Below are 12,171 nucleotides of genomic sequence, written 5' to 3' on the forward strand. Positions count from 1 at the left end.
TGGGGTGGGATCCTGGCACTACTGGCACCATAACTACTACACTGAGCTGTAGTAGTTATTGTGCCAGGATTATTATTTTTTTTAAATAATCTATAAGTGCCCCTCCCGAGATCAGGCTCTGGATCCGCCACTGCCTTGAAGAAGAGAGTTGCAGCCTGGTCCAGTGGAAGAGCTTTTAAGAGACCACAGTTAAGATTTGGTGACTGGGTCTGTAGTGCTCCAGGGTCCCTGATAGTAGCTAGGAAGCTGACCTGGAGGAGGTACTCAGGCCGAGTATTAGAGCTCAGTCACAACTACCACAAGCGAATGATAATGACCAGTGATCTCCTGGAGGCACCCTGTTCTAGACACCCATTTAACAACATAATGTATTGCAGAGCTACCTATTGAACCATTACACATAGACCTACCTATCACAACAACACATGCAGTCCTACCTATCAAACCAACATGAATAGACCAACCAACACACACAGACCTACCTATCCAACCAAAAAATACGGGACTAGCACGTCACACCAACTCATACAGAACTACCTATCCGACAACACACAGAACTACCTATCCAACAATACATACAGACTGACCTATTCAGAAACACATACAGACCCCATATCCAAGAAGACACAGAACTACCTATCCGACAACACACATAACCACCTATCCAACAACACATACAGACTGACCTATTCAGAAACACATACAGACCCCATATCCAAGAAGACACAGAACTACCTATCCAACAACACATACAGACTGACCTATTAAACCAACAGACACAGAATTATCTATCCAGCCTACAAATAGAGACCTACCTGTCAAACCAGTACATCCAGACCTACCTGTCCATCCAAGAAATAAGAAGGAAAATTAAAGGTTTTTATATATGTGCCGACCCAGAAGATTGCAACCTATAAATAGTGCCATAAATTGAGAAATGCCACCTACCGTAACTCCACATAAAGACTGATAGACTCCTCGTATGCATTTTCTTTATAAATGGTTATAGAGCTGGTAGATGCCCATCTAGCTCAATCTGCAGAACCTGTTCACTCACAAGAGAAACAGCTGACCATGACATTCCACTGACCATGACATTCCACTGACCATGACATTCCACTGACCATGACATTCCACTGACCATGACATTCTCAATTGGTGAGATGTAGACATAGATAGGAGCCGGTAGTGGGAACTTCTAGCAATACAGGATAACAGAATATATTTTTTTTCAGATTAATTTTGGCCAAATTTAGTCCAAATTGGTTGTCAGCTCACCACACTTTGTATTAAATGGACCACTATTGTTTTTCATTTCTCCCTGATAATGTATTGCGGTCATTGACCAAGGACTCTTGAAGTCGCATTCATTAAATCAAATTTACTATTCTACCTCTGACCTTAACCTTTGTCTTGGACCTCGCTAGTCTGGTGCTGTCAATACGTAAGCCCAGAATAGCTTATTGTGTCATCTGATACTCTTCATTTCATTATATCTCTTCCACACCATTACACAGACCTTGGTTATCCTCTCATGCTGACAATGTGCTCGCCTCATCCTTCTCCGACATGAACCCACTTGTCGGATAGAAGTTAAAGATGAATGGATACAATGATTGCCCCTATCATTGGTCTGGGCTCAGAGAAGCCCAACAAACAGAACCAATGTGTTTGATTTAGTATCCAGCCACGGCAATTAAACAAGGTGACACTACAGCCAGGCATTTACAAATGAAAAAAGCAGCACTAGTTGATATTCATTAACGTTACTAAATCATCTCTAACTTGATCCTAGTGTTAGATAATGTACTATGCAACTGCTACCCTCAGCCAGTCCTGTATGGATGGGAATTGGTCAGCATTCCACCTGCCCTCAGCCAGTCCCGTCTCAGTCCTGCATGAATATGGATCTGTCTGCATTCCACCATCCCTCAGCCAGTCCTGTATCAGTCCTGCATGAATATGGATCTGGCAGCATTCCACCTGCCCTCAGCCAGTCCTGTCTCAGTCCTGCATGAATATGGATCTGGCAGCATTCCACCATCCCTCAGCCAGTCCTGTCTCAGTCCTGCATGAATATGGATCTGGCAGCATTCCACCATCCCTCAGCCAGTCCCGTCTCAGTCCTGCATGAATATGGATCTGTCTGCATTCCACCATCCCTCAGCCAGTCCTGTATCAGTCCTGCATGAATATGGATCTGGCAGCATTCCACCTGCCCTCAGCCAGTCCTGTCTCAGTCCTGCATGAATATGGATCTGGCAGCATTCCACCATCCCTCAGCCAGTCCTGTCTCAGTCCTGCATGAATATGGATCTGGCAGCATTCCACCATCCCTCAGCCAGTCCTGTATCAGTCCTGCATGAATATGGATCTGGCAGCATTCCACCAGCCCTCAGCCAGTCCTGTCTCAGTCCTGCATGAATATGGATCTGGCAGCATTCCACCATCCCTCAGCGAGTCCTGTCTCAGTCCTGCATGAATATGGATCTGTCTGCATTCCACCAGCCCTCAGCCAGTCCTGTCTCAGTCCTGCATGAATATGGATCTGTCTGCATTCCACCAGCCCTCAGCCAGTCCTGTATCAGTCCTGCGTGAATATGGATCTGTCTGCATTCCACCAGCCCTCAGCCAGTCCTGTATCAGTCCTGCATGAATATGGATCTGGCAGCATTCCACCTGCCCTCAGCCAGTCCTGTCTCAGTCCTGCGTGAATATGGATCTGTCTGCATTCCACCAGCCCTCAGCCAGTCCCGTCTCACCGCGTGGGTCTGTCTGATTCTCAGTCCCGTCTCACCGCGTGGGTCTGTCTGGTTCTCCATGATCATGATTCTAATTTCAGTTCTTTACAATGATACCTTGTATTCGAATCTGCGACTCTCTGCATACAGAGAAATTGTGTAAATTTGTTTGCACAGAATTTTCAGGTAGATAGCGGACATTTCTATTTAATGCAGATGTTCGGCTGTTTATTTTCAGAATTTAGTTCTGCATTTCAACCATTGAGTTTCACCAGGACAGGCTGAACCAGCGTACATTCGGGATAATTCAGAGGCTGCTTTGCAAAATTCGGACACTGATACCATCTTATGAACAATATCCTGATTTAGCAATGTGAAAGCTCCGGACTTGGTCATTGTCTTAGGACTTTATTGAATAACCCTCTGTGTGAATGTATTCACCAGTCTTAGCGCTAGCGCTATGAGAGGGATTTTCCTGATCAGCATACAGAGCAGAGGAAGCAGATTATCTATAACGACTGGTCTGAATGCTTTCCTGATCAATTACATATATGGAGTTTGAATGGGCCCCATTTCCCTTCTAGAGCCCAAACAAACATTCATAGGGATACTTTTATCAGGAGGACACAGTGATACTTAATGTAGTCTGCAGAGAATAAACTCCCTTCAGTTGCCATGGTAACCAGAGGAGAGGATGTAACGAGGGGTGAGTGTTCTGTATATAAAGTGAGGAGGGGGTGAGTGTTAGATTCTGTATATAAAGTGAGGAGGGGGTGAGTGTTAGATTCTGTATATAAAGCGAGGAGGGGTGAGTGTTAGATTCTGTATATAAAGTGAGGAGGGGGTGAGTGTTAGATTCTGTATATAAAGTGAGGAGGGTGAGTGTTAGATTCTGTATATAAAGTGAGGAGGGTGAGTGTTAGATTCTGTATATAAAGTGAGGAGGGGGTGAGTGTTAGATTCTGTATATAAAGCGAGGAGGGGTGAGTGTTAGATTCTGTATATAAAGTGAGGAGGGTGAGTGTTAGATTCTGTATATAAAGTGAGGAGGGGGTGAGTGTTAGATTCTGTATATAAAGTGAGGAGGGGGTGAGTGTTAGATTCTGTATATAAAGCGAGGAGGGGTGAGTGTTAGATTCTGTATATAAAGTGAGGGGGGTGAGTGTTAGATTCTGTATATAAAGTGAGGAGGGTGAGTGTTAGATTCTGTATATAAAGCGAGGAGGGGTGAGTGTTAGATTCTGTATATAAAGCGAGGAGGGGTGAGTGTTAGATTCTGTATATAAAGTGAGGAGGGGGTCAGTGTTAGATTCTGTATATAAAGCGAGGAGGGGTGAGTTTTAGATTCTGTATATAAAGTGAGGAGGGTGAGTGTTAGATTCTGTATATAAAGTGAGGAGGGGGTGAGTGTTAGATTCTGTATATAAAGTGAGGAGGGGTCAGTGTTAGATTCTGTATATAAAGCGAAGAGGGGGTGAGTGTTAGATTCTGTATATAAAGTGAGGAGGGGTGAGTGTTAGATTCTGTATATAAAGTGAGGAGGGTGAGTGTTAGATTCTGTATATAAAGTGAGGAGGGTGAGTGTTAGATTCTGTATATAAAGTGAGGAGGGGGTGAGTGTTAGATTCTGTATATAAAGTGAGGAGGGGTCAGTGTTAGATTCTGTATATAAAGTGAGGAGGGTGAGTGTTAGATTCTGTATATAAAGTGAGGAGGGGGTGAGTGTTAGATTCTGTATATAAAGTGAGGAGGGGTCAGTGTTAGATTCTGTATATAAAGTGAGGAGGGGGTCAGTGTTAGATTCTGTATATAAAGTGAGGAGGGTGAGTGTTAGATTCTGTATATAAAGTGAGGAGGGGGTCAGTGTTAGATTCTGTATATAAAGTGAGGAGGGTGAGTGTTAGATTCTGTATATAAAGTGAGGAGGGGGTGAGTGTTAGATTCTGTATATAAAGTGAGGAGGGGGTGAGTGTTAGATTCTGTATATAAAGCGAGGAGGGGTGAGTGTTAGATTCTGTATATAAAGCGAGGAGGGGTCAGTGTTAGATTCTGTATATAAAGTGAGGGGGGTGAGTGTTAGATTCTGTATATAAAGTGAGGAGGGGGTGAGTGTTAGATTCTGTATATAAAGTGAGGAGGGGGTGAGTGTTAGATTCTGTATATAAAGTGAGGAGGGGTTGAGTGTTAGATTCTGTATATAAAGTGAGGAGGGGGTCAGTGTTAGATTCTGTATATAAAGTGAGGAGGGGTGAGTGTTAGATTCTGTATATAAAGTGAGGAGGGGGTGAGTGTTAGATTCTGTATATAAAGCGAGGAGGGGGTGAGTGTTAGATTCTGTATATAAAGTGAGGAGGGGGTGAGTGTTAGATTCTGTATATAAAGCGAGGAGGGGGTGAGTGTTAGATTCTGTATATAAAGTGAGGAGGGGGTGAGTGTTAGATTCTGTATATAAAGTGAGGAGGGGGTGAGTGTTAGATTCTGTATATAAAGCGAGGAGGGGGTGAGTGTTAGATTCTGTATATAAAGTGAGGAGGGGTGAGTGTTAGATTCTGTATATAAAGTGAGGAGGGGGTGAGTGTTAGATTCTGTATATAAAGCGAGGAGGGGGTGAGTGTTAGATTCTGTATATAAAGTGAGGAGGGGGTGAGTGTTAGATTCTGTATATAAAGCGAGGAGGGGGTGAGTGTTAGATTCTGTATATAAAGTGAGGAGGGTGAGTGTTAGATTCTGTATATAAAGTGAGGAGGGGGTGAGTGTTAGATTCTGTATATAAAGTGAAGAGGGGGTGAGTGTTAGATTCTGTATATAAAGCGAGGAGGGGGTGAGTGTTAGATTCTGTATATAAAGTGAGGAGGGTGAGTGTTAGATTCTGTATATAAAGTGAGGAGGGGGTGAGTGTTAGATTCTGTATATAAAGTGAGGAGGGGGTGAGTGTTAGATTCTGTATATAAAGTGAGGAGGGGTGAGTGTTAGATTCTGTATATAAAGTGAGGAGGGGTGAGTGTTAGATTCTGTATATAAAGTGAGGAGGGGTCAGTGTTAGATTCTGTATATAAAGTGAGGAGGGGTGAGTGTTAGATTCTGTATATAAAGTGAGGAGGGGGTGAGTGTTAGATTCTGTATATAAAGTGAGGAGGGGTGAGTGTTAGATTCTGTATATAAAGTGAGGAGGGGGTGAGTTTTAGATTCTGTATATAAAGTGAGGAGGGTGAGTGTTATATTCTGTATATAAAGTGAGGAGGGGGTGAGTGTTAGATTCTGTATATAAAGTGAGGAGGGTGAGTGTTAGATTCTGTATATAAAGTGAGGAGAGTGAGTGTTAGATTCTGTATATAAAGTGAGGAGGGGTGAGTGTTAGATTCTGTATATAAAGCGAGGAGGGGTCAGTGTTAGATTCTGTATATAAAGTGGGTAGGTTATACCATATAGTAATCAAAGCATTGGTGGGTTATACCATATAGTAATCAAAGCATTAGTGGGTTATACCATATAGTAATCAAAGCATTAATGGGTTATACCATATAGTAATCAAAGCATTGATGGGTTATACCATATAGTAATCAAAGCATTAATGGGTTATACCATATAGTAATCAAAGCATTGATGGGTTATACCATATAGTAATCAAAGCATTGATGGGTTATACCATATAGTAATCAAAGCATTAATGGGTTATACCATATAGTAATCAAAGCATTAATGGGTTATACCATATAGTAATCAAAGCATTGATGGGTTATACCATATAGTAATCAAAGCATTAATGGGTTATACCATATAGTAATCAAAGCATTAATGGGTTATACCATATAGTAATCAAAGCATTAATGGGTTATACCATATAGTAATCAAAGCATTAATGGGTTATACCATATAGTAATCAAAGCATTAATGGGTTATACCATATAGTAATCAAAGCATTGGTGGGTTATACCATATAGTAATCAAAGCATTAATGGGTTATACCATATAGTAATCAAAGCATTGATGGGTTATACCATATAGTAATCAAAGCATTAATGGGTTATACCATATAGTAATCAAAGCATTGATGGGTCATACCATATAGTTATCAAAGCTTTGATGGGTCATACCATATAGTTATCAAAGCATTGGTGGGTTATACCATATAGTAATCAAAGCATTGATGGGGTCATACCATATAGTTATCAAAGCTTTGATGGGTCATACCATATAGTTATCAAAGCATTGGTGGGTTATACTATATGGTAATCAAAGCATTGATGGGTTATACCATATAGTAATCAAAGCATTGATGGGTCATACCATATAGTAATCCCACAAAAAAGCTCAATTGCAGCATAAAACGCTGACTTGTCTGTGTTCCTTCCTGGTTTCGTCAAGATGCCAGGTTTCTAACTCCAGCTTGAGTAAGCAGTTTTGTTTTATGCATAATAACATTTGTTGTTATACTATGCCATTGGGGTTTCCTGGTTCTGTCATTCCTGCAGCTATCCCAACCTAAAAGTGCAATTTTCTGGGAATTAAAGTCTTCAAGACTGAGCATGGTGGGAGTTATCCCCTCTCAAGTGGAGCCTTTCTCACCCAGAGCCAGGGTTGATAGGGCTCTGGTAAATGTGAGTGTAACCCTCATATATGTATATGAAGCACAGTGTATTATAATAAGGATAATCGGCACTAGATTGTGTCTTTTAATTTGTTACAGATTTTCTTTGATCATTGTATGCTCAGTACATTTTGAGTGCAACACTTGTTTATATGGTTTTGGGATTATTTTGTCACTTTAGGTGATTGCAGTTTATTTTCACAAGCACAATGTATTTATTTTTTAAACGCCATCCACTTTTTGGTTATTATGAAGCTAGATGTCAGTTTTGTACAAGATGGGATCTAGCATCACCCGAGCAAATAACCGTGCTAAAACAGATTGACAAGTTACATAGGGACGGTTCCAGAACACCCCTGTAATGGCAAATGGAATGTCCCTTAAGTTAGGGAGTGCGATATTCTGCAGGCGTACAATAATCTGCTTGTGATTTATGCAAGAGCGATATTTTGCACGGACTACTAAATTCTGTTTGTAAAGTTATGCAATATTGTGCAAGGAGTGCCAAAATATGCTTATAAAATTAAGGAGTGTTCAATTTTGTTTGTAATGTTAGCACAATACAAAGAGTGAAGTAGTAATTTCTTTTAATCCAAAAGTAGTTAAAATTTAAGAGAAAAATAGTGGTCATTGTCTTGAATAGAGTGAAGGGACAGACTCACATTTAAAAGAGCCTCTGTACTATCAGAGCCTATATGGAGGATCTGGCAAATGTGAGCCCAGAATTTATTAAATACAATAAACTGACAACTGTATTACACAACACTATTATATGTTTTATTATGGAACAGTCTTCCAACAGTTTAGTAATTATTAAGGCCTCGACTTAAAAATATTGGCGTCAAATGAATATTGTTGGATAAGCTTTCCAAATGATTTAATATTTTTGGATAATCTTCTAAAATGATTTAATATTTGAAAAAAATGTAATCTTGTAATATTTTCATATATGTTTTATATATGATATATTTTTGATATTTTAATATACTGAAAAAATAAATTATAAAAACAAGACAGGATACTTTACTGAATATCCCTGCCGTGCTGCCTCCAGCTGATATAACATCTGTATATTTTTATCCTTCATGCATATGAACTGCTTGGAATATTTACTACAGAACCCCGAATAGTTCAGCTGGCATTATTCTCTGCAATACTTTTACAATGTTGTATCACATCATACCTCATCGCGTTGCTCCAAGCTAATTTCTACTGGGTCATCATCATTGAGAGCCCTGGTTGGCCTGATGAAAGCTGGTGGGGTGAATCGGCTGGTTTTATTAAACTCTTCCGGTTCCACCCCTCGCCCATCCCGTAGTCTTTCCCAGGCAGCTCGGTTTATAGGGTTCTCTGGTCGAGGTTGAGATTGGCAAGGAGATGCATTGTTAGAACCATCATCATCCTTATCTTCTTCCAGCACCTGATCCAACATGTCAGCTTTGCTTCCCTTCCTGATGCAACCCTCAGACTTCCTCTTGCTTAGTGGACGTTCCTTCAGTCCATCTTTGAAAGCAGACACAGCAATGCTGACTTTCTGCACCTGCTCCACTGTCTGCCTCTTGGACATCAGCACCCCCATCCCGCTTGAAAGAAAGAGAGAAAATAAATTTGTTATCCAGTATACAGAACAAGGAATGTCTTAAAGCTGATAACAAGAGGAGAAATTAAAACATGGAGGAATAATAATGGAGTTCTGATCATACACAGAGAAAGAGGAGTTGCAGACATCGCAAACAGATGCACATAGCTTTGGACTCCTAGAGCGGTATACTGAGACCAGTAATAATGATTCACCAAAAGGCAAAAAAATAAACATGCTGAGCCATTGACTCGGCACGCTTGCTGCTCTCTGTACATTGGCGGCCCTACTCGGCACGCTTGCTGCTCTCTGTACATTGGCGGCCCTGCTCGGCACGCTTGCTGCTCTCTGTACATTGGCGGCCCTGCTCGGCACGCTTGCTGCTCTCTGTACATTGGCGGCCCTGCTCGGCACGCTTGCTGCTCTCTGTACATTGGCGGCCCTGCTCAGCACGCTTGCTGCTCTCTGTACATTGGCGGCCCTGCTCGGCACGCTTGCTGCTCTCTGTACATTGGCGGCCCTGCTCGGCACGCTTGCTGCTCTCTGTACATTGGCGGCCCTGCTCAGCACGCTTGCTGCTCTCTGTACATTGGTGGCCCTGCTCGGCACGCTTGCTGCTTACTGTACATTGGCGGCCCTGCTCGGCACGCTTGCTGCTCTCTGTACATTGGCGGCCCTGCTCGGCACGCTTGCTGCTCTCTGTACATTGGCGGCCCTGCTCGGCACGCTTGCTGCTCTCTGTACATTGGCGGCCCTGCTCGGCACGCTTGCTGCTCTCTGTACATTGGCGGCCCTGCTCGGCACGCTTGCTGCTCTCTGTACATTGGCGGCCCTGCTCAGCACGCTTGCTGCTCTCTGTACATTGGCGGCCCTGCTCGGCACGCTTGCTGCTCTCTGTACATTGGCGGCCCTGCTCAGCACGCTTGCTGCTCTCTGTACATTGGTGGCCCTGCTCGGCATGCTTGCTGCTTACTGTACATTGGCGGCCCTGCTCGGCACGCTTGCTGCTCTCTGTACATTGGCGGCCCTGCTCGGCACGCTTGCTGCTCTCTGTACATTGCCGGCCCTGCTCGGCACGCTTGCTGCTCTCTGTACATTGGCGGCCCTGCTCGGCACGCTTGCTGCTCTCTGTACATTGGCACTCTGTTTCTGGGCATTATAAGATACAATCAGGATCAGCGCTACTATAAGGCAGCACAGGTGGCCACCTAGGGCGCAATGTCCAGGTGACCAGCAGGACCAACAGCACAGCATTCTCCTTCCTGCCAGTCACTTAATGTAGTGCGTGGCCAAACTGCATCACCTCCATCTGTAAAATGAGGAGAGGTGAGTGCTAGATTCTCTCTGTAAACTAAGGAGGGGTAAGTGCTAGATTCTCTCTGCAAAATGAGGAGGGGTTAGTGCTAGATTCTCTCTGTAAAGTGAGGAGGGGTTAGTGCTAGATTCTCTCTGTAAAGTGAGGAGGGGTGGTGAATGCCGCAGGCAGTGTGTAGTAGCCGGGGATATTACACACTTCATATCCCTGCTCCATGTGTCCCGCACGGCACGACTGGTACCTTAGTGATGGGGCTGGACTGCAAGATTGGAACCCACAGAGCCAAACAGCATGCTCCCCGGGGACCCGATTCCACATAGTTGAGCTGTAATTACGTAATTGTGACTGTACATATGACTATATGTCTGTATCTGTATGTCAATGTATGCCTGAGTCTGAATGTCAATGTATGCCTGAGTCTGAATGTCTGTTTATGCCTGATCTCTAAGTCAGTGTATGCCTGAGTCTGTATGTCAGTGTATGGCAGTGTCTGTCTTTATCTGTGTGTCTCTGTATGTGTTCGTGTCTGTATGACAGTGTACCTGTACATGAATAAATAGCCACATAAAGGTTCTGGGGGAGGGGGAAGAGACACGGAAATGGGGGTGGGGGGAGGGGGTTGTAAGTGACACACAAGGGGTGTAAGACATACACAAGGAGGGATGAATACAATAAAGGGGTGTAAGAAATGCAAAGGGACTAAATGTATTTAAACAATGTGTTATAAGACACACAGCTGAAGATGTTTTTTTTTGGGGGGGGGGGGGGGGGAGGGGGGTTCCATCTTCACCTGTGAGCTTAAAATCCTTTCACAGTTCTTGGATACGATGGATACAGGTTAAAATAGCTGAACTGGAAATGTGAAAGTTTAAGAATTAATTGATGAACTGTCAACGATTTACAGCTTGGTATTTAACCCTGTGTAGATGTGTTGTGATTTGTGTAACTTTGTATTTTGCAGGAGCTCTCCAGGGCGTACTTAAAGGACCACTCTAGGCACCCAGACCACTTCAGCTTAATGAAGTGGTCTGGGTGCCAGGTCCAGCTAGGGTTAACCCATTTTTTTTTATAAACATAGCAGTGTCAGAGAAACTGCTATGTTTATAAATTGGTTAAGCCTTCCCCCTAATCCTCTAGTGGCTGTCTCACTGACAGCCGCTAGAGGCGCTTGCGTGATTCTCACTGTGAAAATCACAGTGAGAGCACGCAAGCGTCCATAGGAAAGCATTGTAAATGCTTTCCTATGCGACCGGCTGAATGCGCGCGCAGCTCTTGCCGCGCGTGCGCATTCAGCCGACGGGGCGGAGAGCTCCACGCCCAGCGCTGGAATAAAGGTACGTTTTAACCCTTTTCCCCTTTCCAGAGCCGGGCGGGAGGGGGACCCTGAGGGTGGGGGCACCCTCAGGGCACTATAGTGCCAGGAAAACGAGTATGTTTTCCTGGCACTATAGTGGTCCTTTAAACAAGAAAAATCCCAATGAATCCTTCCTGATAAAACAATTTAGAAACAAACAAAAATGACAGCATTGTTACTCTTATGGTCCAATAAGGACTTTCAGCCATTAGTTAACTCTTTTGTCATCTTCCAACAAAGAGTTAACATTACTCCTTATCTCACCCGAGGGGGGGGGTGTTGGGGTCTTCCTGTTTTCCGATTTAGCTGTCATAGTTTGATTACTGTACTATCTACTATAGACGATATATATTTATCCATCCTGCTAAAATATTTTATAAATAAATAATGTACATTAAAAAAAAACCAAAAAAAAAAACCAGGACTTGAATACGAGAGAAATCTCAATGTATCCATTCTGGTAAAATATTTTATAAATAGATAAATATAGTTTGTACATTTGTAGATAAGGGACTTACAGTCTGCTGTATTTGTTTATCTGTATGAAATGTAGCTTTAAAACACCCATAATGCACTGTATCTGTATTTAGGAAC

At 43.0% G+C, this 12,171-nt stretch overlaps 1 protein-coding gene across 1 annotated transcript in view; it reads right to left on the minus strand.

The window, feature by feature from the left end:
* Positions 1 to 12,171, minus strand: part of PHF24 (PHD finger protein 24) — a 154,520-nt gene that overhangs the window by 73,292 nt on the left and 69,057 nt on the right. Inside the window, exon 2 of the mRNA XM_063456708.1 lies at positions 8,513 to 8,912. Within this exon, the coding sequence (XP_063312778.1) occupies positions 8,513 to 8,908 (396 nt within the window). The 5' untranslated portion in view covers positions 8,909 to 8,912. The remainder of the gene's footprint in view (positions 1 to 8,512; positions 8,913 to 12,171) is intronic.

Source organism: Pelobates fuscus, chromosome 5 (genome assembly GCF_036172605.1).
Source record: "Pelobates fuscus isolate aPelFus1 chromosome 5, aPelFus1.pri, whole genome shotgun sequence".
NCBI lineage: Eukaryota > Metazoa > Chordata > Amphibia > Anura > Pelobatidae > Pelobates > Pelobates fuscus.